At 46.4% G+C, this 27,286-nt stretch overlaps 1 protein-coding gene across 3 annotated transcripts in view; it reads left to right on the forward strand.

The window, feature by feature from the left end:
• The window catches only part of LOC311103754 (ubiquitin carboxyl-terminal hydrolase 36-like), a 39,449-nt gene extending 15,054 nt beyond the window's left edge, over nt 1-24,395 (forward strand). The window contains exons 5-21 of one of the 3 annotated variants that reach the window (XM_084145396.1): nt 3,379-3,462; nt 4,112-4,214; nt 4,392-4,459; nt 4,704-4,774; nt 5,698-5,780; nt 5,893-6,004; nt 6,239-6,379; nt 6,699-6,799; nt 7,224-7,353; nt 7,707-8,075; nt 11,880-12,092; nt 16,499-16,629; nt 16,975-17,697; nt 21,166-21,359; nt 22,055-22,246; nt 22,358-22,473; nt 22,850-24,395. In XM_084145396.1, coding sequence (XP_084001522.1) covers nt 3,379-3,462; nt 4,112-4,214; nt 4,392-4,459; nt 4,704-4,774; nt 5,698-5,780; nt 5,893-6,004; nt 6,239-6,379; nt 6,699-6,799; nt 7,224-7,353; nt 7,707-8,075; nt 11,880-12,092; nt 16,499-16,629; nt 16,975-17,697; nt 21,166-21,359; nt 22,055-22,246; nt 22,358-22,473; nt 22,850-22,981 — 2,963 coding nt within the window. In that variant the 3' untranslated portion in view covers nt 22,982-24,395. Of the gene's footprint in view, nt 1-3,378; nt 3,463-4,111; nt 4,215-4,391; nt 4,460-4,703; nt 4,775-5,697; nt 5,781-5,892; nt 6,005-6,238; nt 6,380-6,698; nt 6,800-7,223; nt 7,408-7,706; nt 8,076-11,879; nt 12,093-16,498; nt 16,630-16,974; nt 17,698-21,165; nt 21,360-22,054; nt 22,247-22,357; nt 22,474-22,849 lie in introns of all 3 variants that reach the window. The other 2 variants (XM_084145397.1, XM_084145398.1) reach the window with 2 other exon arrangements.
• The last annotated feature ends 2,891 nt before the right edge of the window (nt 24,396-27,286 follow it).

A 27,286-nucleotide genomic window follows, 5' to 3' on the forward strand; every position in this document is an offset into this window, starting at 1 on the left:
AGTAATATAGTCTAAGCTTGGCACAGTGAATGACTGGTTTAAGTTTGCAGAGACTTCATGGGAGTGTGATCTTCCTGTATCTACCTTATGGTGTGTGTAGTAGTAGAGTCCCCGAGAGCAGGGCTGTTCAATTCCGCTCCTGGAGGGCTGAAACACTTCCGTTTTTAATTTCTACCTGGTGTACCAGGTCTGAATTAGTCCCATAGTAGGAGAGGATGGAAACCAGAAGTGTTTGGGCCCTCCTGGAACGACATTGAACAGCCTGCGATGGGCCTGAGTCAGAGAAGCACTGTCTCCAGGGATCACCCTTCCGTTCCCCTTCTCGGTCCTGTCCACCTCTTCCTACCGCCCGTCTTTCTCCTTCCTTATTGCTGCAATACCCTCTTCCCCCCTCCTGTGCTCTCCTTCTCTCTACGATGCCCTTTCTGTCTCCTTGTGACTGCGGGCAGGGAGAAGCAGCATTTGCACAAACCCACAGAAATGCTAACAATTTCTCGACAGTCTGCTCTGCTAAAATGGTAGATTTTTCCTTTAGCTACCTCTATCTCCTCGCTATAAGTGTGGATACTTTTTCTCTCCCTCGCATCTCTCCCTCGCCTCTCTCCCTCCCTCGCCTCTCTCCCTCGCCTCTCTCCCTCCCTCGCCTCTCGCCCTGCCTGTTGCTCTCTCTCTCGCGCCCCGCTCTCTCTCCCGCGCCCCGCTCTCTCTCTCGCGCCCCGCTCTCTCTCTCGCGCCCCGCTCTCTCTCTCGCGCGCCCCGCTCTCTCTCTCGCGCGCCCCGCTCTCTCTCTCGCGCGCCCCGCTCTCTCTCTCGCGCGCCCCGCTCTCTCTCTCGCGCGCCCCGCTCTCTCTCTCGCGCGCCCCGCTCTCTCTCTCGCGCGCCCCGCTCTCTCTCTCGCGCGCCCCGCTCTCTCTCTCGCGCGCCCCGCTCTCTCTCTCGCGCGCCCCGCTCTCTCTCTCGCGCGCCCCGCTCTCTCTCTCGCGCGCCCCGCTCTCTCTCTCGCGCGCCCCGCTCTCTCTCTCGCGCGCCCCGCTCTCTCTCTCGCGCGCCCCGCTCTCTCTCGCGCGCCCCGCTCTCTCTCTCGCGCGCCCCGCTCTCTCTCTCGCGCGCCCCGCTCTCTCTCTCTCGCGCCCCGCTCTCTCTCTCGCGCCCCGCTCTCTCTCTCGCGCCCCGCTCTCTCTCTCGCGCCCCGCTCTCTCTCTCGCGCCCCGCTCTCTCTCTCGCGCCCCGCTCTCTCTCTCGCGCCCCGCTCTCTCTCTCGCGCCCCGCTCTCTCTCTCGCGCCCCGCTCTCTCTCTCGCGCCCCGCTCTCTCTCTCGCGCCCCGCTCTCTCTCTCTCTCTCGCGCCCCACTCTCTCTCTCTCGCGTCAGAGAAGCACTGTCTCCAGGGATCACCCTTCCGTTCCCCTTCTCGGTCCTGTCCACCTCTTCCTACCGCCCGTCTTTCTCCTTCCTTATTGCTGCAATACCCTCTTCCCCCCTCCTGTGCTCTCCTTCTCTCTACGATGCCCTTTCTGTCTCCTTGTGACTGCGGGCAGGGAGAAGCAGCATTTGCACAAACCCACAGAAATGCTAACAATTTCTCTACAGTCTGCTCTGCTAAAATGGTAGATTTTTCCTTTAGCTACCTCTATCTCCTCGCTATAAGATTTGGATACTTTTTCTCTCCCTCGCCTCTCTCCCTCCCTCCCTCGCCTCTCGCCCTGCCTGCTGCTCTCTCTCTCGCGCCCCGCTCTCTCTCTCGCGCCCCGCTCTCTCTCTCTCGCGCCCCGCTCTCTCTCTCTCGCGCCCCGCTCTCTCTCTCGCGCCCCGCTCTCTCTCTCTCTCGCCCCGCTCTCTCGCTCTCGCGCCCCGCTCTCTCTCTCTCGCGCCCCGCTCTCTCTCTCTCGCGCCCCGCTCTCTCTCTCTCGCGCCCCGCTCTCTCTCTCTCGCGCCCCGCTCTCTCTCTCTCTCGCGCCCCGCTCTCTCTCTCTCTCTCGCGCCCCGCTCTCTCTCTCTCTCTCGCGCCCCGCTCTCTCTCTCTCTCTCGCGCCCCGCTCTCTCTCTCTCTCTCGCGCCCCGCTCTCTCTCTCTCTCTCGCGCCCCGCTCTCTCTCTCTCGCGCCCCGCTCTCTCTCTCGCGCCCCGCTCTCTCTCTCTCGCGCCCCGCTCTCTCTCTCTCGCGCCCCGCTCTCTCTCTCTCGCGCCCCGCTCTCTCTCTCTCGCGCCCCGCTCTCTCTCTCGCGCGCCCCGCTCTCTCTCTCGCGCGCCCCGCTCTCTCTCTCGCGCGCCCCGCTCTCTCCCTCGCCTTGCTCTCTCTCATCCCTCTCTCTCCCTCGCCTTTGCACATGTCCATAATTGTGATAACCCTTAGCTAGGGCTGCACAGTATATTGAATAACTAACTTTCTCTCTAGTTTGTGCTGTCTCCTTTCCCCTCTATCTGTTAAGAGGAGACTGTAGACTGTTTCTCCACCCAAAACCACTCATTCCTTTAATTTACAGTGTTAAATAACACTGTGGGAACTATATGTTTTCTGAACAAATGTTTCATTCTGGCGTTATAACAATGTTGGTAGCAACATGGAAAATCGTTGTGAAAATCTGTTGCAGCTCAAGTCGACTACAACATCCACAATGCAATGCTCTCTATGGGCTGGCTGGCTAGCTAGCTAGCAAACGTAGCTACACACAATGATACCAAAGACAATATCAGCATATAAAGTAGCTAGTTAGCTGTAAAATCGCCTCAACTGCACTATCAATTTAGGAGTCTACAATCTCACCACGTTCAACCTGCAGATCGATGTGCCTCACAGAGTGAAGTCTGACATTTGCAACAGCAGATATATTTTTGAGAAGATGGGAAATGTTGCCCATGCTATGTCAATAGGCGCACGGTGCATTCGGTGCGATTCTGGGACAAGGAGCACTCTCCTTTAAGGAGTGAATGGGAGTCTATTGGGCGCTAGTTCAAAAAACCAACATTAGCACGGATTTCGTCAACAATAAGTACAACATTACAAATATTTTCTGAGATAATTAACTTGCTATCTGTAATATCGTATGGTGTTGTAATAGTGACATTATGCACTTTCAATGAAAATAGGCACGTTTCTCAACATACACACTGACTTTGAGAAGGGATTGCGTGACGATTAGCTTAGCAACTGTGTGACGCAGCATGACAACGTGAACATGATTGGTCGACAGTCTGCTGGGTGGGGCGTTACACATTCATTAGATTCCTATCTCTTTTCTAAAGGATGTCTGTCGATTTAAGGCAGCCCCCCACACACTTCTCTGATTCAGAGGGGTTGGGTTAAATGCGGAAGACACATTTCAGTTGAATGCATTCAGTTGTACAACTGACTAGGTATCCCCCTTTCCCTTTTATAATAGCTCTGGCAACGGCACCATGCATGCACCCTGGGCTAAAGAGGCAGACCAATAGGACAAATGTGCTAGACCTACAAGTTTCTCCAGGTAGGAATATGGCAAAAATATGATCAATGGCTCATTCAAGAGAAGACATTCTTCCGAGTTATGACATCGGCCAGTATTGAAATCTGACATGTATGATAGACGTTTTCACAATCTAAAAGTCGTATTCCTATTAACTTCCAGTGTAGTGAGAGCGACTTTATCACAGAGCTACGCCATACCGGCCGGATTTCGCCAATAACTCCGATACACGTTAAAACATGAAATGACCCAGGGAATCGATAGAACATCGCTCAGAGATGCACGAAAACAATATATTATTAATAATGGGTGAACCTTTCCTTTAAGAGGAGACTGTAGCAGGTTGTAGAATGTTTAGGTCTCTGTTTCTCCCTCCCTTTAAGAGGAGACTAATCTGAATGGCTTAATGCCTCCGCGTGGTCTCATGCGGTAGGCCTGTTGATAATGGATAGGTCATTTCCCCCCACTGAGGACAATCATGTATTTTCACAGGCACAGCCCATTAGTTACAAACCACATCAAACCAACATCGGAGACAAAAACACATCAGGAAGATTGGATTGGTGGTGCTGGTATTGTGTGTTGTAGATAGTTTCCGATGAAGCCATAAGGGATGGAGTTGAGGCTTTTGGTATTGGTTTAACGGGGTGTTTCTTGTTTGCTCTTGCAGAAATTGCCAGGCACTTTCGGTTCGGAAGCCAGGAAGACGCCCATGAATTTTTACGCTACACCATCGATGCCATGCAGAAAGCCTGTCTGAACGGCTACCCCAAGTAAGTTTTTCAAGTCATCGCGTGAAGGACACTACTTATACCTCACTGAAATGTGGATTGAGTTGAATGTGGGTGTTCAGAAAGCGTCAATCTTTTTGTTGTTGTTGTACTTAGTCATTCTGTCATTTTTGGATGGTTCTTTGTGTTTTTGAATGTATTTCTCTCTCTGGGTCGTAGGTTAGACCGGACGACACAGGCCACCACATTGGTCCACCAGATCTTTGGAGGTTTCCTCAGGTCTCGAGGTACATCTTTCAATCTACTATATTGCACAGTTGTGGTCAATTCCATTTCAATTCAGGAACTACACTGAAATTCAAATTCTCTTCAATGCTTTTTCATTGAAGACAATTTGGAACTGGAATTTGTACTTTCTGAGCTGACTGGAATTCAAATGGAATTGACCCCAACCCTGCTACATTGATAACTACTTTTTAAGGCATATTGACGAATTGCCTTAGTGGATTAATTATATTTTCTCTCTTTCAGTTAAGTGTTCCATTTGCAAAAGTGTGTCGGACACGTACGACCCTTACTTGGACATTGCTGTGGAGATTCGAGTAAGTTACTTGCTTACTTTTAAAGTATCTTCCTCCTGTCCTTGAATAATTCACAATTGCAGATCTAATCAATCGATCACATTTATTTTATAAAGCGCTTTTGACATCAGCAGTTGTCACAAAGTGCTTATTCAGAAACCCAGCCTAAAACCCAAAAGAGCAAGCAATGCAGATGTAGAAGCACTGTGGCTAGGAAAAACTCCCTAGGCAGAAACCCAGGAAGAATGGTACTTATAAATTCTTGTCAGATCAGTAGACCTATTGATTTATCCCTGGGCCAGAATAAAGAGTTAATGGATGTGTGTTGTGTTTGCTGTCCCAAATGAATTCAACTGATGACTCTATTTGGTTTCATGCCTGTGCTGAGTGGTCTTCCATCTGTCCCTTTGGTTTCATGCCTGTGCTGAGTGGTCTTCCGTCAGTCCCTTTGGTTTCATGCCTGTGCTGAGTGGTCTTCCATCTGTCCCTTTGGTTTCATGCCTGTGCTGAGTGGTCTTCCATCTGTCCCTTTGGTTTCATGCCTGTGCTGAGTGGTCTTCCGTCAGTCCCTTTGGTTTCATGCCTGTGCTGAGTGGTCTTCCATCTGTCCCTTTGGTTTCATGCCTGTGCTGAGTGGTCTTCCATCTGTCCCTTTGGTTTCATGCCTGTGCTGAGTGGTCTTCCATCTGTCCCTTTGGTTTCATGCCTGTGCTGAGTGGTCTTCAGTCAGTCCCTTTGGTTTCATGCCTGTGCTGAGTGGTCTTCCATCTGTCCCTTTGGTTTCATGCCTGTGCTGAGTGGTCTTCCATCTGTCCCTTTGGTTTCATGCCTGTGCTGAGTGGTCTTCCATCTGTCCCTTTGGTTTCATGCCTGTGCTGAGTGGTCTTCAGTCAGTCCCTTTGGTTTCATGCCTGTGCTGAGTGGTCTTCTCTGTTCCTTTTCAGCAAGCAGCAAACATCGTCCGAGCCCTGGAGCTCTTTGTCAAGCCCGACGTGTTGAGTGGCGAGAACGCCTACATGTGTGCCAAGTAAGTTCTGTGTAGTGACGTTCTAACTTCTAACACACTGTAGCAGTAGACGGACACAAGGCCCACATTAGTTTTATAGCCGTTTATAAACAACACGCTTACACTTTATCAGGTGTAAGAAGAAAGTTCCGGCAACAAAGCGATTCACAGTCCATCGAACGTCCAATGTTCTGACCCTGTCTCTCAAGAGGTTTGCCAACTTCAGTGGAGGAAAAATCACCAAGGTAAACCGCTCACAACGTTAGTCATTACTCTGTTTAAAAATGCTGTTTCAGTGTAACAGTTCTCACCCTAACTGGGTCGTAGTCCGTAGGGCACACAATTGCAAAATGCTTTGCAATGGAACATTAAAATCGGTGTTTTTATTGGACAAATTCAGGCAGTTCCTCCCCCTTTTTAAAAAATGTGCTCCCTACTGAACATGCCCCTGATGATTATCTCGCCTGTGTCTTTGTTAGGACGTTGGCTACCCAGAGTTCCTGAACATCCGCCCCTACATGTCTCAGAGCACGGGGGACCCGGTCATGTACGGCCTCTATGCTGTCTTGGTGCATTCTGGGTACAGCTGTCACGCTGGCCACTACTACTGCTATGTCAAGGTAAGGAGGCTGACAGTAGGCCGAAGACACTACTTTTGAGATCGATTTTGTTTGGAAGTCTTAAAAGGATCATTTACTTTTTGAAGTTTAGTTTTGATTTTCATTATCACAGTTTTATCAGAACAGTTTAAGTTTGTTAGCTGGTTATTTAGCAACGTTCAGAATTTCCTGGTTTGCCTCTTTGGAGCAATGCTAGTGGAAATGAGCTAAGACTTTTTTTAAAGTGAACCATCCTGTTAATCTGTGTTTAGTCTCTACTGTGGGATGTCCCTTAACTTCATTTAGAAAAGCCCATTTTATATTTCCGTTGTCTTCACAGGCCAGCAACGGGCAATGGTACCAGATGAATGACTCGATGGTCCATTCCAGTAACATCAAAGTAGTCCTCAATCAGCAAGCCTATGTCCTATTCTACCTGAGGTAAGACGTTAACAATATAGTTACCAGACCTGGGTGGAATACAGATGTCTGACACGTTCAAATACCTTTTTCTTTTTTTACCAGGGAAGTCACATTGAGAGACCTTTTTCAAGTGAGCCCTGGAAGTATTTAGCATCGAGTTTACTCTGTTACATTTTACATTACATTTTAATCATTTAGCAGACTCTTATCCAGAGCGACTTACAGTAGTAGCTAAAAAAAAATCTAACCCACACCCTGGCGTTGCAAGCACCATGCTCTACCAACTGTTATAACTATTCAATAGGTTCCATTATACACGGCAAGCTAAACCAAGCACAGCTCAAGTATTTGAAAGTATCTAACCCAGGTCTGTTGGTTACTAGTGACGATTTGCTGATTGTTTTGTTCTACATATTGACCGTACCTGCTCTTTGTCCGTTAGGATCCCAGAGACCAAGAAGAACGTGGACGGCCAGATCACCAAGCAGGGAATGGGGAAGAACGTAGCGACGTCAGAACAGTTCAGGAAGACCAACCTCAACAGGCCCCTCTCCTCTCCGCAGGTCACCAAGGTATGGGACAGGCTGGCAGAACGGTCCATCATCAGAACGTTTGAAAGCAATACGGTATGAATAGACTTGCTGCCTTCGATACGATGTGATACTTTTATTGTCCATTTGCATGGAAATCAATACAATACAGAATGCTTCAAATAGGACACTGACATGAACTATACTGGCCTTATACAATGTAATATACATTATACCATTGTTCAGTAGCCTGATGGCTGATGAGATTAAGCTGGCCCTGCCTCTTTGTTCTGAACCTGGGGACTTTGTATCTTCTCCTGGATGTATTGTATGGAGTGTTGTTGACTCTTGTCCCAAGGCTTGGTCACTGAACCATGTCTCTTCTTTCGCTGCAGAAACTGGACCCTTTCCAGCTGCGTAAGATCCAGTCCGTGGATGGCGGCCTGGGCATACCCGTGTCTAGGAACGGCTCCCAGCAGCCCAACAGGATGTCCAACGGGACGTCGTCCGCTGCCCACGCCCCCCCCAGGCTAGCGGGCGGACCCACGCTGATCGAGGAGCCCTTCAAGAAGCTGAAGAAGCCCTGTCCCCCTCAGCAGCCCCAGGCGCGCAGCAGCACCCCTGCCCCCTCCTCCAACGGCGTGGGCAGCAGGTCGGACGGAGGAGACAGGAGGCACGGGAACCAGGGGGGCAGGGGTCTGGCAGCATCTACCTCACTCAAGTCCCTGTCGGACTCCTCCTCGGCAGACACCTCCGACTCAAAGGTACAGCACTAGTTCCAATATATTGTGCCTTTTATTGGACGGGCAGTCTGTCTACTATAACTGCACAAAATGTGCTCTTATATAATTGCTGTCACGTACAGGATGAGAATTTGCATATCTCAAACATGCACGTTGTCTCATTTACAGTGCATTCGGAAAGTATTCAGACCCCTTGACTTTTTCCACATTTTGTTACGTTACAGCCTTATTCTAGGATGGATTAAATTACATGTTTTCCTCATCAATCTACACACAATACCCCATAATGACAAAGCGAAAACAGGTTTTATAAATTTTTGCAAATGTGTAAAAAAAAATACATACCTTATTTACATAAGTATTCAGACATTTGCTATGAGACTCGAAATTGAACTCAGGTGCATCCTGTTTCTATTGATCATCCTTGAGATGTTTCTACACCTTGATTGGAGTCCACCTGTGGTAAATTCAATTGATTGGACATGATTTGTAAGGGTCACACCTGTCTATATAAGGTCCCACAGTTGACAGTGCATGTCGGAGCAAAAACCAAGCCATGAGGTCGAAGGAATTGTCCGTAGCGCTCCTAGACAGGATTGTCGAGGCACAGATCTGGGGAAGGGTACCAAAACATTCCTGAATCGTTGAAGGTCCCCAAGAACACAGTGGCCTCCATCATTCTTAAATGGAAGAAGTTTGGAACCACCAAGACTCTTCCGCCCGGCCAAACTGAGCAATCGGGGGAGAAGGGCCTTGGTCAGGGAGGTGACCAAGAACCCGATGGTCACTCTGACAGAGCTCCAGAGTTCTTCTGCGGAGATGGGAGAACCTTCCAGAAGGACAAACATCTCTGCAGCACTCCACCAATCATGCCTTTATGGTAGAGTGGCCCGACGGAAGCCACTCCTCAGTAAAAGGCATATGACAACCCGCTTGGAGTTTGCCAAAAGGCACCTAAAGGACTCTCTGACAATGAGAAACAAGATTCTCTGGTCTGATGAAACCAAGATTGAACTCTTTGGCCTGAATGCCAAGCGTCACGTCTGGAGGAAACCTGACACCATCCCTATGGTGAAGTATGGTGGTGGTAGCATCATGCTGTGGGGCTGTTTTTCAGCGGCAGGGACTGGGAGACTAGTCAGGATTGAGGGAAAGATGAATGGAGCTAAGTACAGAGAGATCCTTGATGAAAATCTGCTCCAGAGCGCTCAGGACCTCAGACTGGGGCAAAGGTTCACCTTCCAACAGGACAACGACCCTAAGCACACAGCCAAGACAATGCAGGAGTGGCTTTGGGACAAGTCTCTAAATATCCTTGAGTGGCCCAGCCAGAGCCTGGACTTGAACCCGATCTAACATTTCTGGAGAGACCTGAAAATAGCTGTGCAGCGACGCTCCCCATCCAACCTGACAGAGCTTGAGAGGATCTGCTGAGAAGAATGGGAGAAACTCCCCAAATACAGGTGTGCCAAGCTTGTATCGTCATACCCAAGAAGACTTGAGGCTGTAATCGCTGCCAAAGGTGCTTCAACAAAGTACTGAGTAAAGCGTCTGAATACTTATGTAACTGCGCCACTCATGTCTCCTGAGTGGCGCAGTGGTCTAAGGCACTGCATCGCAGTGCTAGCTGTGCCACTAGAGATCCTGGTTCGAATCCAGGCTCTGTCGTAGCCGGCCGTGACCGGGAGACCCATGGGGCGGCGCGCAATTGGCCCAGCGTCGTCCAGGGTAGGGGAGGGAATGGCCGGCAGGGATGTAGCTCAGTTGATAGAGCATGGCGTTTGCAACGCCAGGGTTGTGGGTTCGATTCCCACAGGGGGTATGAAAAATAATAATGTAAGTCGCTCTGGATAAGAGCGTCTGCTAAATGACGTAAATGTAAACGTAAATGTTATATCAGTTTATTTTTAATGCATTTGCAAACATTTCTAAAATCCTATTTTTGCTTTGTCATTATGGGGTATTGTGTGTAGATTAGAGAGAGAACAATTTAATCCATGTTAGAATAAGGCTGAAACGTAAAACAATGTGGGAAAAGTCAAGGGGTCTGAATACTTTCCGAATGCACTGTACATATGCTTCCCTCCATCAGAACGTAATAGTTCCCATTACTTCATAGCCCAGTCATGTTAGTTCATGTTAGTATTTGATCCCCTAATGATTTCGTACGTTTGCCCACTGACAAAGACATGATCAGTCTATAATTTTAATGGTAGGTTTATTTGAACAGTGAGAGACCAAATAACAATAAAAAAATCCAGAAAAACGCATGTCAAAAATGTTATAAATTGATTTGCATTTTAATGAGGGAAATAAGTATTTGACCCCTCTGCAATACATGACTTAGTACTTGGTGGCAAAACCCTTGTTGGCAATCACAGAGGTCAGACGTTTCTTGTAGTTGGCCACCAGGTTTGCACACATCTCAGGAGGGATTTTGTTCCACTCCTCTTTGCAGATCTTCTCCAAGTCATTAAGGTTTCGAGGCTGACGTTTGGCAACTCGAACCTTCAGCTCCCTCCACAGATTTTCTATGGGATTAAGGTCTGGAGAATGGCTAGGCCACTCCAGGACCTTAATGTGCTTCTTCTTGAGCCACTCCTTTGTTGCCTTGGCCGTGTGTTTTGGGTCATTGTCATGCTGGAATACCCATCCATGACCCATTTTCAATGCCCTGGCTGAGGGAAGGAGGTTCTCACCCAAGATTTGACGGTACATGGCCCCGTCCATCGTCCCTTTGATGCGGTGAAGTTGTCCTGTCCCCTTAGCAGAAAAACACCCCCAAAGCATAATGTTTCCACCTCCATGTTTGACGGTGGGGATGGTGTTCTTGGGGTCATAGGCAGCATTCCTCCTCCTCCAAACACGGTGAGTTGAGTTGATGCCAAAGTGCTCGATTTTGGTCTCATCTGACCACAACACTTTCACCCAGTTCTCCTCTGAATCATTCAGATGTTCATTGGCAAACTTCAGACGGCCCTGTATATGTGCTTTCTTGAGCAGGGGGACCTTGCGGGTGCTGCAGGATTTCAGTCCTTCACGGCGTAGTGTGTTACCAATTGTTTTCTTGGTGACTATGGTCCCAGCTGCCTTGATCATTGACAAGATCCTCCCGTGTAGTTCTGGGCTGATTCCTCACCGTTCTCATGATCATTGCAACTCTATGAGGTGAGATCTTACATGGAGCCCCAGGCCGAGGGAGATTGACAGGTCTGTTGTCTTTCTTCCATTGACGAATAATCGCACCAACTGTTGTCACCTTCTCACCAAGCTGCTTGGCGATGGTCTTGTAGCCCATTCCAGTCTTGTGTAAGTCTACAATCTTGTCCCTGACATCCTTGGAGAGCTCTTTGGTGTTGGCCATGGTGGAGAGTTTGGAATCTGATTGATTGATTGCTTCTGTGGACAGGTGTCTTTTATACAGGTAACAAGCTTAGATTAGGAGCACTCCCTTAAAGAGTGTGCTCCTAATCTCAGCTCGTTACCTGTATAAAAGACACCTGGGAGCCAGAAATCTTTCTGATTGAGAGGGGGTCAAATACTTATTTCCCTCATTACAATGCAAATAAATTTATAACATTTTTGACATGTGTTTTTTTAGGATTTTCTTTGTTGTTATTCTGTCTCATTGTTCAAATAAACCTACCATTAAAATTATAGACATCATTTATTTGTCAGTGGGCAAATGTACAAAATCAGCAGGGGATCAAATACTTTTTCCCCTCACTGTACGATACAGATATAAGATGGTCAGTTTGGCTGTATGTCATTGGTTTCTGGTCACGTTATTAATCAGAACCAAATGCTTGCTATTGTGTCATCCAGGATTCCATGGGTACCAAAAGTGCACCGGTCGGTGGGATGTCCACCCCCCCTAGGAACGGCATGGCCTCCCCCGCCAAGAGTTTGGAGCCCGTGGGCACAGAGGAGCAGAAGACGGTCAAGCTAAAACCCCACGCCCTCAACAACATCACGGCTTCACCCACCAGCACCACGTCTCCCCCACCCGCCAAAAAACTGGCCCTCTCTGCCAAGAAGGTGAGACTAGAGACACCGTGAAAGCGTCAGTAGCCACTACCGCGCTGTCTGGGCAAGCCAGTGCTGACTAGTGCGAGAGGTTTGTGTCAGGTTTTTAAAACGGAGACACTCGACATGTGATTAATGCCTGTAAATACCTTGTGGATGAGTTTGCCCGTCAGTGGATCTTTGTCGCAGGAGTAACAGGAAGTAGTATGTTGTGTCTGTTTTTAAAGCTCTCTGACGCAAGTAAGCACTAGCTCACACAGAGATGATGCGAGACTGGAAAATGGGCTAGGCCTTATAGTTGTCTTGATAGTTAGGGCCCTGTGTTTTTGTTAATCATGTCACATGACCTGTGGTTTAACTTTTTTTTTTTAAAAGCTTTTTCATCAAACTGTCCCCTTTGTCAGATGGTCCAGCACCATCCTCAGACAATTGAGTTCATTTTTGTTCTAATTCTCAGTTCTGGAACAGACTTAAAATAAAGGTTAAAATCCAGGTCATGTGACATGATTAACCAAAACACAGGGCCCTAGTTATAGTCTATCAGCAATACAGCTGGTTTCACCGGTCTTGGCCTTGGAAGCATGTAGTGTCTTTGTTGCCTGCTTCCTCCCCCCCCTATCCCTGACTCTTCAAAAGGTGTGTTCAGTATTATCCTATCAAATTGATTGTATGATAATTGGATCTATCAAACCAACTAACTGTAGTGTAAGACTAGGGCTGGGCGATATGGACAAAATATCAAATCAAATTTTAGGTCACATGCGCTGAATACAACAGGTTACCGGGAAATGCTTACTTACAAGCCCTTAACCAACAATGCAGTTCAAGAAATAGTTAAGAAAATATTTACTAAATAAAATTAAGTAACACAATGAAATACAATACTGAGGCTATGAACAGAGTGTACCGGTACCGAATCAATGTGCGGGATACAGGTTAGTCAAGGTAATTTGTAGATGTAGGTAGGGGTAAAGTGACTATGCATAGATAATGAACAGCGAGTAGCAGCAGTGTAAAATCAAACGTCAATGTAAATAGTATGGGTGGCCATTTGATTAATTGGCCAGCAGTCTTATGGCTTGAGGGTAGAAGCTGTTAAGGATCCTTTTGGACCTAGACTTGGCGCTCCGGTACCGCTTGCCATGCGGTATCAGAGAGAACAGTCTATGACTTGGGTGACTAGTCTTTGACAATTTTTGGGGCCTTCCTCTGACACTGCCTAGTATATAGGTCATGGATGGCAGGTAGCTCGGCCCCAGTGATGTACTGGGCTGTACGCGCTACCCTCTGTAGCGCCTTGAGGTCGGATGCAGAGCAGTTGCCATACCAGGCGGTGACGCAACCGGTCAGGATGCTCTCGATGGTGCAGCTGTAGAACCTTTTGAGGATCTGGGGACCCATGCCAAATCTTTTCAGTCTCCTGAGGGGGAAAAGGTGTTGTCGTGCCCTCTTCACGACTGTCTTGGTGTGTTTGGACCATGATAGTTTGTTGGTGATGTGGACACCAAGGAACTTGAAACTCTACTACAGCCCTGTTGATGTGAATGGGAGCATGTTCGGCCATCCTTTTCCTGTAGTCCACGATCATCTCCTTTGTCTTGCTCACGTTGAGGGAGAGGTTGTTGTCCTGGCACCACACTGCTAGGTCTCTCACCTCCTCCCTATAGGCTGTCTCATCGTTGTCAGTGATCAGGCCCACCACTGTTGTGTCGTCAGCAAACTTAATGATGGTGTTGGAGTCATGCTTGGCCACGCATTTGAGTGAACAGGGGGGACCTAAGCACCCACCCCTGAGGGGCCCCGTGTTGAGGATCAGCGTGGCAGATGTGTTGTTGCCTAACCTTACCACCTGGGGGTGGCCTGTCAGGAAGTCCAGGATCCAGCAGAGGGAGGTGTTTAGTCCCAGGGTCCTTAGCTTAGTGATGAGCTTTGTGGGCACTGGTATTGAACGCTGAGCTGTAGTCAATGAACAGCATTCTCACATAGGTGTTCCTTTTGTCCAAATCAAATTATTTGTCACATACACGCGTTTAGTAGATGTTATTGCGTGTGTTGCAATATGCTTGTGCTTCTAGCTCCGACAGTGCAGTAATATCTAACAATTTCACAACATATACACACACACACATCTAAGTAAGGAATTACATTTAAGAATATATACACATATGGACAAGCAATGACAGAGCGGCATGGACTAAGATACAGTAGAATATTATAGAATACAGTATACATATGAAATGAGTAATGCAAGATATGTGGGAGTGCGATTGGGCTGTGTGGCGTGAGATTGAGATTGTGTGTCATCTGTTGGGGCGGTATGCGAATTGGAGTGGGTCTAGGGTTTCCGGGATGATGGTGTTAATGTTAGCCATGACCAGCCTTTCAAAGCACTTCATGGCTACCCATGTGAGTGCTACGGGGCGGTAGTCATTTAGGCAGGTTACCTTTGCTTCCTTGGACACAGGGACTGTGGTGGTCTGCTTGAAACATGTAGGTATTACAGACTCGGTCAAGGAGAGGATAAAAATGTCAGTGAAGACAGTTGCCAGTTGGTCCGCGCATGCTCTGAGTACACGTCCTGGTAACCCGTCTGGCCCCGCGGCCTTGTGAATGTTGACCTGTTTAAAGGTCTTGCTCACATCGGCTACGGAGAGCGTGATCACACAGTCGTCCGGAACAGCTGGTGCTTTCATGCATGCTTCAGTGTTGCTTGCCTCGAAGCGAGCATAAAAGGCATTTAGCTCGTCTGGTAGACTCGCGTCACTGGGCAGCTCATATATCATGTTTTTAATTTTTTATGAATAATTTTTGAAATAATCAAAGTTCTAAAAATGCTTTGAGTAATTCATGACCCTAAGGTGGCAACACAAATTATAAGTGATATCAATATCTCCATTTATACTCTTCAATCCAACTCCATTTCTGCATTTCCTGCACTTTTATTATTATAATTTCCACACTGTGCCACACAGATATGGGCAAAAAATGTAGTTAATTGGTGAACTGTTGGAATCATGGAAATATAATTATTATTCTAATTCTATAGTTGGAATATAGTGGGCAGCACCTTGAATACATTGTTGTTTGACATGACAATGAATGAATAAACCAGGGAGGAATTATTGACAGGGTAGGAACTTGCTCTGACTCTTAGCTGGCTAGCTACCTTGCTAAATTTACTAACTAGCGATTTAGCATTAGCGGCTAACACAAATTATTTTAGCAACACCTTGCTAAGAAAAGACAAACTAGCAGATAGTAGTTTGCAGACAGTAAGATACACAAACTAATAGTGAATAGAACGCTTGTGGAAAGCAGCATGTCACCAAGATTGTTGCATCCATCTGACCATGCAGAGTGAATGGCAAGAAAGTGCTTGAGACTCCGTGGTCGAGCAACTGCTCTCTCCTTGAGTGACTGGGCAGGGCTTGGTGTGGTTGGCGGCATGCAGCAGAGGCTGAGCAGCAAGAGGAGAGGGGGGGAGAGAGATGACTCGAGTAGCAAACGTAGTAAACTATAAAAACTGACAATATGCGCACCAGAGTTGCGTATCACGTTTAACAAACCAACCATTGAAATGGTTATAGAAGGTGAAGTAAAAACTAACCGCTCCGTGCATCAATACCGGTGTGTGTATAGTTAAATACAGTATACCGCCCAGCCCTATGCAAGACTAGTACACTGTGTCTGTGTTCCTGTTCTCCTGTCTAACCAACCACATACTCTAGTACAGGGCTCTCCAACCCTGTACCTGGAGAGATGCTTTCCTGTAGGTTTTAACTGGAGCACTGTTCCTGGAGAGATACCGTCCTGTAGGTTTTAACTGGAGCACTGTTCCTGGAGAGATACCGTCCTGTAGGTTTTAACTGGAGCACTGTTCCTGGAGAGATACCGTCCTGTAGGTTTTAACTGGAGCACTGTTCCTGGAGAGATACCGTCCTGTAGGTTTTAGCTCCAACCCTAATCTAGCGCACCTGATTCTAATAATTAGCTGGTTGATAAGCTGAATCAGGTTAGTTACAACTGGGTTTGGATTGAAAACTTACAGGACAGTATCTCTACAGGAACAGGGTTGGAGTTAAAACCTACAGGACAGTATCTCTACAGGAACAGGGTTGGAGTTAAAACCTACAGGACAGTATCTCTACAGGAACAGGGTTGGAGAGCCCTGTACTAGTAGTCTTCTCTTTTTAGAATGGATTGTCTTTTTTGTTTCAGTTCCAATTATTTTCTTCTAACCATTTGTAATTCTTCTCTGCCATACCATCCTCTCCTGTTTTTGTTCTCCCTCCCTTCATTCTTTCCTCCATCTTTACAATGATTCCTTCCTCCTTATTTGATCATTCCTCCTTTTTTGTCACGTTCATGGCAATTTTTCTTTTAGACCACCAAGTTTTTATTTTTGTCGATAACTGCAGGCCAGTCGCAGCCGGAGTCCGAGCAACACTGAGGCTCAACACCCCCACCTGCCACACCATCCGTCCAGTGACCGCACGCATCCTGCTCAACTTAACACCCTCACCTCCACCTCACCCACTCACAGTCACAGGTACGACCCGCACCACACCTCACCTCAGACCGTACACAGCATTGTGTCCAGTTAGCCACAAAACAGGAGAAAACAATTGTAAACAGTTTGAGTAAAATTTTTTGAAAACTCTACATTCCGTTTTCCCTTTTCAAAGCAGTTTGTTACAGTATGCTCTACTGAACATCACCCAGTTCTCACTGGTGTAGCCACAAGCCCAGCCATTCACCCATTTTCTGGTTTATTGTCCCGTTAGTTAACATTTGAAACAACACACAAGCCTATACATTGTGTTCAATATTTTGCTGGATGGTTTGAATTTCTCATATTTTGTTGTTGATCATGTTCTTCTCATTCCCCCCTCAGGGTTGGTCCGTTCCATTCACCCCAACTGCAATCTCCTCCCGCAGCCCACCATGTCCATTCAGGCATCCCATCTAAGAATCAGAGTCCACAGAAACTAAACTCCACCCTCTCTCCACAAACAAATGGGCTTCAGCCCCACCTTCCAAAGAGCCCCAAACCTGACAAGACCCTCAGCTCCAGTCTGTCAGAGCCTGGCCCAAGCAGCGCCGCCACCACCACCTCCTTTAAGAAGAAGAAGAAGAAGACGAAGAAACGGCGTCATTCTGAACTGGAAGGCGGAGAGCCAGAGCCAGCACTGGCCTCCGTCGTCCCAGACATCCCCAATGAGCCCGAGCCGATCGAACCGGCCAGCGAGAGGAAGAGGAGGAAAAGGAGAAAGAAGAGGAAGAGGGAGGAGGTGGATGGAGATGCATCAGAGAACCACAGGGAAAGGGTCCAGTCTCATCTGGAGGCTCCTCCGCCGGCCCAAGAGGAGGACTGGTGTCAGGGGGGATCATGGAACCTCAGCCCCCCTGACAAAGGAGCCCTGGAACAACCAAAGCAGCCCCATCCCCAGCCAGAGAGTAAGCTCCAGTTGGTTCCAATGGAGCACCAGTGTGATGCGAATCAAGGAGAGCAGAGTACGGACACTGTGACGATGATGAACAGGAGGAGGAAGAGGAAAAGGAGGAGATTTGAGGAGGGACCGGAGGAAGCAACATCAACACGTTCTGTTTCAGAAAGGTCACTTTCAAATGTTATTGTGATATTATAGCTAGAAAAGTTAGATAAATTGCAGAGGATTTGTCTGTCTGGTCATGTGGCTTTAGACCTGCATCAGTAAACATTTCAGTTAAAAGGTCCAACGCATAAAATACTACATTTTTTATACACTGCTCAAAAAAATAAAGGGAACACTTAAACAACACAAATGTAACTCCAAGTCGATCACACTTCTGTGAAATCAAACTGTCCACTTAGGAAGCAACACTGATTGACAATACATTTCACATGCTGTTGTGCAAATGGAATAGACAACAGGTGGAAATTATAGACAATTAGCAAGACACCCCCAATAAAGAAGTGGTTTTGCAGGTGGTGACCACAGACCACTTCTCAGTTCCTATGCTTCCTGGCTGATGTTTTGGTCACTTTTGAATGCTGGCGGTGCTTTCACTCTAGTGGTAGCATGAGATGGAGTCTACAACCCACACAAGTGGCTCAGGTAGGGCACATCAATGCGAGCTGTGGCAAGAAGGTTTGCTGTGTCTGTCAGCGTAGTGTCCAGAGCATGGAGGCGCTACCAGGAGACAGGCCAGTACATCAGGAGACGTGGAGGAGGCCGTAGGAGGGCAACAACCCAGCAGCAGGACTGCTACCTCCGCCTTTGTGCAAGAAGGAGCAGGAGGAGCACTGCCAGAGCCCTGCAAAATGACCTCCAGCAGGCCACAAATGTGCATGTGTCTGCTCAAACGGTCAGAAACAGACTCCATGAGGGTGGTATGAGGGCCCGACGTCCACAGGTGGGGGTTGTGCTTACAGCCCAACACCGTGCAGGACGTTTGGCATTTGCCAGAGAACACCAAGATTGGCAAATTCGCCACTGGCGCCCTGTGCTCTTCACAGATGAAAGCAGGTTCACTCTGAGCACATGTGACAGACGTGACAGAGTCTGGAGACGCCGTGGAGAACGTTCTGCTGCCTGCAACATCCTCCAGCATGACCGGTTTGGCGGTGGGTCAGTCATGGTGTGGGGTGTCATTTCTTTGGGGGGCCGCACAGCCCTCCATGTGCTCGCTAGAGGTAGCCTGACTGCCATTAGGTACCGAGATGAGATCCTCAGACCCCTTGTGAGACCATATGCTGGTGCGGTTGGCCCTGGGTTCCTCCTAATGTAAGACAATGCTAGACCTCATGTGGCTGGAGTGTGTCAGCAGTTCCTGCAAGAGGAAGGCATTGATGCTATGGACTGGCCCGCCTGTTCCCCAGACCTGAATCCAATTGAGCACATCTGGTACATCATGTCTCGCTCCATCCACCAACGCCACGTTGCACCACAGACTGTCCAGGAGTTGGCGGATGCTTTAGTCCAGGTCTGGGAGGAGATCCCTCAGGAGACCATCCACCACCTCATCAGGAGCATGCCCAGGCGTTGTAGGGAGGTCATACAGGCACGTGGAGGCCACACACACTACTGAGCCTCATTTTGACTTGTTTTAAGGACATTACATCAAAGTTGGATCAGCCTGTAGTGTGGTTTTCCACTTTAATTTTGAGGGTGACTCCAAATCCAGACCTCCATGGGTTGATAAATTTGATTTCCATTGATAATTTTTGTGTGATTTTGTTGTCAGCACATTCAACTATGTAAAGAAAAAAGTATTTAATAAGATTATTTCATTCATTCAGATCTAGGATGTGTTGTTTAAGTGTTCCCTTTATTTTTTTGAGCAGTGTATGTGTGTGTGTGTGTATATATATATATATATATATATATATCTATCAGTTGAAGTCGGAAGTTTACATACACCTTAGCCAAATACATTTTAACTCAGTTTTTCACAATTCCTGACATTTAATCATTGTAACAATTCCCTGTCAGCTTTTATTTATTTCATCACATTCCCAGTGGGTCAGAAGTGTACATACACTCAATTAGTATTTGTTAGCATTGCCTTTGTTTAACTTGGGTCAAATGTTTCGGGTAGCCTTCCACAAGCTTCCCACAATAAGTTGGGTGAATTTTGGCCCATTTCTCCTGACAGAGCTGGTGTAACTGAGTCAGGTTTGTAGGCCTCCTTGCTCGCACACGCTTTTTCAGTTCTGCCCACAAATGTTCTATAGGATTGAGGTCAGGGCTTTGTGATGGCCGCTCCAATACCTTGACTTTGTTGTCCTTAAGTCATTTTGCCACAACTTTACCCATTTGCGACCAAGCTTTAACTTCCTGACTGATGTCTTGAGATGTTGCTTCAATATATCCACATAATTTTCCTTCCTCATGATGCCATCTATTTTGTGAAGTGCACCAGTCCCTCCTGCAGCAAAGCACCCCCACAGCATGATGCTGCCACCCCCGTGCTTCACGGTTGGGATGGTGTTCTTCGGCTTGCAAGTGACCCCCTTTTCCCTCCAAACATAACGATGGTCATTATGGCCAAACAGTTCTATTTTTGTTTCATCAGACCAGAGGACATTTCTCCAAAAAGTACGATCTTTGTCCCCATGTGCAGTTGCAAACCGTAGTCTGTTTTTTTATGGAGGTTTTGGAGCAGTGGCGTCTTCCTTGCTGAGCGGCCTTTCAGGTTATGTCGATATAGGACTCGATTTACTGTGGATATAGATACTTTTGTACCTGTTTCCTCCAGCATCTTCACAAGGTCCTTTGCTGTTGTTCTGGGATTGATTTGCACTTTTCGCACCAAAGTACGTTAATCTCTAGGAGACAGAACGCGTCTCCTTCCTGAGCGGTATGACGGCTGCGTGGTCCCATGGTGTTTATACTTGCGTACTATTGTTTGTACAGATGAACGTGGTACCTTCAGGCGTTTGGAAATTGCTCCCAAGGATGAACCAGACTTGTGGAGGTCTACAATTGTTTTTCTGAGGTCTTGGCTGATTTCTTTTGATTTTCCCATGATGTCAAGCAAAGAGGCACTGAAATGCATCCACAGGTACACATCCAATTGACTGAAATGATGTCAATTAGCCTATCAGAAGCTTCTAAAGCCATGACATCATTTTCTGGAATTTTCCAAGCTGTTTAAAGGCACAGTCAACTTAGTATAAACTTCTGACCCACTGGTATTGTGATACAGTGAATTATAAGTGAAATAATCTGTCTGTAAACAATTGTTGGAAAAATGACTTGTCATGCACAAAGTAGATGTCCTAACCGACTTGCCAAAACTATAGTTTGTTAACAAGAAATTTGTGGAGTGGTTGAAAAAAGTTTTATTGACTCCAACCTAAGTGTATGTAAACTTCCGACTTCAACTGTGTGTGTATGTATATAAAAACTCAATGCTGTAATGCCAAAATATTAGCTAAATGTATAGGAAGCAACATATAGAATGTATCACTGGGTCAAATCCACCCTGACCAATATGGATTCTTACATGGGAGGTATATGAGAAAATACTACCAAATGTCCAGTGTTTTTGCACATTGACACGGCAACAAAAAAATAAAATTATATATATTTTTTTACAGCAGTTCTGGGACGAAGGACACGGTTGTTGAAAACGGTGCTGGGGATTCTACTGCGCCAATGAAGTTAAAGAAGAAGAAGCGCAGGCTAAAAGAAGAGGTGAAACAGTGGGAGGAAAGCAGACGTTGCGCTGACGACCATTGGAGCGACACGGAACCAGCTGAGCCCCTTAAGAAGGCCACTGTGGAGAGCACCGGTGGGCCCACACACCACACACTGCTGCATTGACCGAAGCCAACAGTCTACAGTCTTACCCCTTCTGTTTTTAGCATAACCCATTCGTCAAAACTTTTCTAAACTCATACCCTAATATGGTTTCAGGACATGAACTCCTGTGGGCGATATCTCTTGATTAGGCTCTATCCTTGTTTTGCATTATTATGTAAATTATGTTTACATTATAATATTTCCCAGGGTTCACATTTTGTTGTGTTGGCTCTTTTTGTTGCATCTGCAAATGTTGTCAGGGTTTTTTGGGGATCAAAAAGGGGCGTGGCAACTACATTTTAGAGGCCCTCCCTCTTGGTGGTGTAGTAGAGAGAAATTACGCCGGTTTTCTGCAATTCTACATATTTCTCCATAGAGCTGAGAAATTGTTTCAGTTTTAAAGCTAGTTTCCTGTGATTCTATGCATTTTGCCATGGTTAATGCTGTAATTTTGCTCAAACAATAAATGCTGCTAAATTATTTTGGGGGGAATTTTCAATTCTTCCTCTGTCTAGCTTTTATTTTGGTGATTGTTAGTTCTCAAATATTATATTATATAAAACAATATAGGTCCATTGTCTTTACTACATTCTTAAAATCTGTTTTTAGTCATCCCTGGTTGTGAATGTTTCACCTCAGATAATACACCCCTGTGCTAACTCTACTCCCTCCCCCCCACCATAGCTGGAGTGATCGTGTGGGACAGCCAGGTTAAGGATGGCTCCAAGCGCTCCAAGGCCCCCGCAGCAGAAGCAGTAGAGGATGGGCCTGGGGATGTGCCCCGCCCAGCCCCCATGGCCTGGGACGGCAAGAGGAGTGGTGGAGTGGTGGAGGAGCTCCTGAAGAACTCTTTGGACAAAGCCTACGGAACCCAAGGTGAGATCTAGAACTTGATCAAACTTTCTCAAGGTTGCACTTTACCTCCAGTGAAGTCAAGAAATTGTTGTATTTGGCTGTAATGACTGAGGTGTGTGTGTGTGTGTCCAGTCCTCAGCTGGGAGGGAGAGGCGTCTGCCATCAGTAGGGATGCCATTGATGACACCCGTGATGCCAGAACAGACACCGTGATCGACGAGTGGGACGAAGACTTTGACAGTGGAAAGGTGAGAGGGCACCTACAGGCACACAAGCCCATTTAAAGCAGTTTTGACATAGTGATTGTTTTCTACAGAAGATATTATGTTAAAGAAATAGTTCTCTTTTAGTTTTTGCTTATCTTTGAATTACCTAGGGTGCTGTTTCAATTTCTTTCCCGGTTATTTAGCGACATCCTGAATCTCCTGGCCTTGTTTTAGGAACTTGTAACAATACTAGTGGAAACTGAATGAACCAGTTAGTGCTGCATTCTAAAGCATGGGTTAAGGGCTCCTTCTGGCTTAACTATTCCCACTGTTTCTCCATGCCTTTGAATGCACCGCTAACTGGTTCCGGTACGTTTTACCTCTGGTCTTAACATTTAGTGTGTGTGTGTTTGAACAGGTGAAAAAAATGAAAAAGTGTAAGCGAGAGAAGAGGAGAAGCGGCAATATCTTCCAGAAGATCCAGGACCGGCGTAGCATGTGGTCGGTCACACCCGGCGCTAAGAAGACCGGCTTTGGATACCGTCACTGAGAGACAGCCAGAATGGATGTTTGGCCACATACAGTACAACCGAACCGGGGTGACGACACGTGACACCACTGTAACAATGTTACTCCCTTTTGACTGTTGTGTTTGGCAGTTCATACCCTGATTGCAATACGAGAGACCATGGCCAGTTGACAGAACAACACACCTTTCGGCGAGAGACAATGACCATCTTTGATCTGTGCTAGTCTCTTCACTATAGATCTTATCGCTCAAGTCTTCCTTCGATGACTGAGAGTCTGGTGAGCTGACCAACACGAGCTGTGATGTTACCATCGTCAGCCAGGGTTCAGAAACAATGAGTTGACCGTTGATTCTACACCGTTGTCTAAAAATGGGTATAAAAAATATTGTTCACAGTCAATGGTGCTCAAGCTGCTCATGGAATATGATGGATTTACCATACTGTGATGATGCTGAGCTTCCAACTGTGGTAATAACATGACACCGTATGTAATGTTATGAATTCAGAACAAGTCATGTTATGAATTCTCATATTTGGACATTTTACATGGTTGGGCTACTCGAGGGGACGGTTCTGGGATTTTGCAGCCTGTATCAAAGGATGTGGCATGCACCATATAGCATTTATCTGTGTGAAAGGATGAGGTGAGATTTCATATAATGTATGCTAGATAACCCTTACCCATCAGCTAAATGTATTGAAACCTATGAGGGAGACACTTGGGTTGCGTTCAGGTGGGTGAAACGTTCAGAACTTTGAATTATAGTAATGTATAGAGCTGAAATGACTTCCTATAGAGAATCGTTCTACACAATGTATTTATATCTGAACATTCTAAACCGTTGCAACCAGTGATTTAGTGTTTTAAAAAATAGGTGGGTAAACGCTGATCGCCGTTCCTGCTGAGTAAAGCAACGCGCCCTATACGTTCAATGCATTTTTCCGCAAATGGTGGGAAAACGCTCAGGCAAAATACAAAAACATGCGTAAAAGGCATTTACATGCGTTTACCCTCCACTACACCTCTGGTTACAACCCCTGTACTGTACTGTGGTGCTGTTGCAGACTTGGGGATCTGCAGACTGGGCAATCTGCTGGAGAGTGAGCCAATAGAGGTGAATGCTTTGAAAACGGTTGTTCTCCTGACTCAAATGGCCTATTCTGTATGTGAAGACGTGTGGTGACCATCTCGCGCTCGTCATCATCAGCACCATCAACAAGTCACCTTTTAAAAGATACAAAACGTGAACAGGACCCCAAATCGTGAAACCATGATAACTAATTTGCTTTAATCCCAGCCTCTGTTTTAGTTTAGGTTTGAATGATAATTTTATGTTTTCTTATTCTGTTTTATTTCTTTGCCACAATGCCTTCTTGGTATGTTCTACAGGACTTTATAAAAACGGACCCACTGTGGCTGCTGCTGACATATTTACATATTCTGATTGTACTGTTATTTTAGAAGCATGAATTTGGAGGGGGGAAAATTCACATACCTGTCCCAAGCAGACAAAAGGCCTCCATCTTTAGTTTAATCTTCTTGATTATTGTGTGCATGATGGTGGTATTTGAAGTTTCCTATATCAGTATATTCAGTTCTGCGTCCCTGTTTATTTTGATTTTGTTATTTTTTGGGGGGTGAATTTAATTTTAAGGCTCTGAAGATAATGTAATTTGGTAGATATGTCAGAATAGAAAATGTCGTGGTCGATTAACACCAAGTGATGCTGGAATATGAATTGCCCCTACATCAGCCAATTGCAAAGTACATAGGAGGATGTCTCTACCCCAAGGTCAAGTTGGGGACTGCAATGCTTTGCCCATTTGTAACACCACATAATCCACGTTTAATGTATTAGACATATCATTGTTTCATCTGCTTTCTAATCCATTGGCTCTCCTTTCTGGTAAATAGTTACATTCTGTTTCTCAAGAGAGGGTGTGAGTGCGATTCTGGGTGGGTTTGTTGAATTGGGAACTTCAAGTTGAGGACTATGCTCTTCAATCCTAGACATCTACAGTAGGTCTCTAGTGAGGACTATGTTCTTCAAGCCTAGACATCTACAGTAGGTCTCTAGTGAGGACTATGTTCTTCAATCCTAGACATCTACAGTAGGTCTCTAGTGAGGACTATGTTCTTCTTTTACATTTTAGTCATTAAGCAGACGCTCTTATCCAGAGCGACTTACAGTTAGTGAATACATATTTTTTTTATACTGGCCCCCCGTGGGAAACGAACCCACAACCCTGGCGTTGCAAACGCCATGCTCTATCAACTGAGCTACATCCCTGCCGGCCATTCCCTCCCCTACCCTGGACGACGCTGGGCCAATTGTGCGCCGCCCATGAGTCTCCCGGTCGCGGCCGGCTGCGACAGAGCCTGGATTCGAACCAGGATCTCTAGTGGCACAGTTAGCACTGCGATGCAGTGCCTTAGACCACTGCGCAAGCCTAGACATCTACAGTAGGTCTCTAGTGAGGACTATGTTCTTCAAGCCTAGACATCTACAGTAGGTCTCTAGTGAGGACTATGTTCTTCAATCCTAGACATCTACAGTAGGTCTCTAGTGAGGACTATGTTCTTCTTTTACATTTTAGTCATTAAGCAGACGCTCTTATCCAGAGCGACTTACAGTTAGTGAATACATATTTTTTTTATACTGGCCCCCCGTGGGAAACGAACCCACAACCCTGGCGTTGCAAACGCCATGCTCTATCAACTGAGCTACATCCCTGCCGGCCATTCCCTCCCCTACCCTGGACGACGCTGGGCCAATTGTGCGCCGCCCATGAGTCTCCCGGTCGCGGCCGGCTGCGACAGAGCCTGGATTCGAACCAGGATCTCTAGTGGCACAGTTAGCACTGCGATGCAGTGCCTTAGACCACTGCGCAAGCCTAGACATCTACAGTAGGTCTCTAGTGAGGACTATGTTCTTCAAGCCTAGACATCTACAGTAGGTCTCTAGGGGAGTTAATTGCTCATCTCTTCTGCTTGTTATTCCCAAAAAGTCAAGTCCTTGGTCCCTGGTCTCTAACTAAATGTTGGGTTAGTGACCATCGTTTAGCAATGCTCCATCACCAGTGGAGTTCATCTTTGTGTTGTGCATCATGTGTTTTCTGAATGAATTTCGGGCCTCAATATGAACCAACAGTAATTTCTTTGTGTTCTAGCCCAGATAAAGAGTTACATGTAGGCTGATCCCAGATCTGTTTGTGCGGTCTGGCCAACTCTTGTGGTCATTGTCAAAGTTGGCAGTACAGCATAAACCTCTGGGGCCAGGCTAGATTACATACGTTGCCCCAGGCATTGTTAGTTTGAAGTTGATGTATATGCTATTAGTACTTGATCGTTGTCCCAATCTGAACTCTCTCTATGCAATTCTCCGACACAGTCCAACTAACTGGTCACCTGGAGCTGAGGGTGTGTAACCTCAGGAAACCAGCCATCCTCCAACCTCACATCCCTCATGTCCAACCAACCTTCTAGTCAAGTCCACATTTCATTACACACCACCACCATTTTTATCCTGTAGATACTGTTTTATACAAGTATATTTGGCGGAGGGTGTGGGGACAAACTTGGGATCTTCCACTTATCTGGGCACAGATTGATAAATAGATAAAAAAAAATGATATTAGTCGTTAAACAAAACCACTTTGCCAATGTAGAAGATTGTACAGTCCACCTCGTGTTTCCCATGCTTTCCCCGTCATCCCTGTGTAGACCTAGCCTCGTACGAACCATCCTGATCTGATTCGCTACACGGAAACAGAATGCAAGCTCGCGAGATCAGGATGGTTCGTACGACGCTAGTATAGACCTAGCCACCCATTGACTTTCATTCTAGAGATGTCGGCTTAAAGAGTATAGGTAATTGATTATGTTAAATAATTTAAATAAACTTTTCACATCTTTAATGTGCTATAAAAAATTGACTGACAAAATCTGTTGTATTTGGGTTGGTGGGGGATTGTGAAACTTAAAATAATTTATTGCAGATGGATGTTAGTTCATATGTGCGTGTGAGGAGAAATGTTTGTTTCATAGGATGAGACCTTGTTACTGTAGTGTCATACAGTACGAGAGAGGTGTCATCACCAGTTCCATTGAATGTGTTTAATGTTGCCTGTGAAATTAACTTTAGGATATGTTCGATTATCAAGGAAACTGACACAAGGACATTCTATTGGTGTGACTGATCCACGTCATATTTGCATTGATGGTTCTATATTTTGCACCGGCTTTTCAGACCAAGGAGAGACATTTCATAATGAAAGTGACTCTTACCAAAATGGATAATAATGTAATTAGATATACAGGTGCA

Source organism: Coregonus lavaretus, assembly GCF_964263955.1.
Source record: "Coregonus lavaretus genome assembly, chromosome: 28".
Lineage (NCBI taxonomy): Eukaryota > Metazoa > Chordata > Actinopteri > Salmoniformes > Salmonidae > Coregonus > Coregonus lavaretus.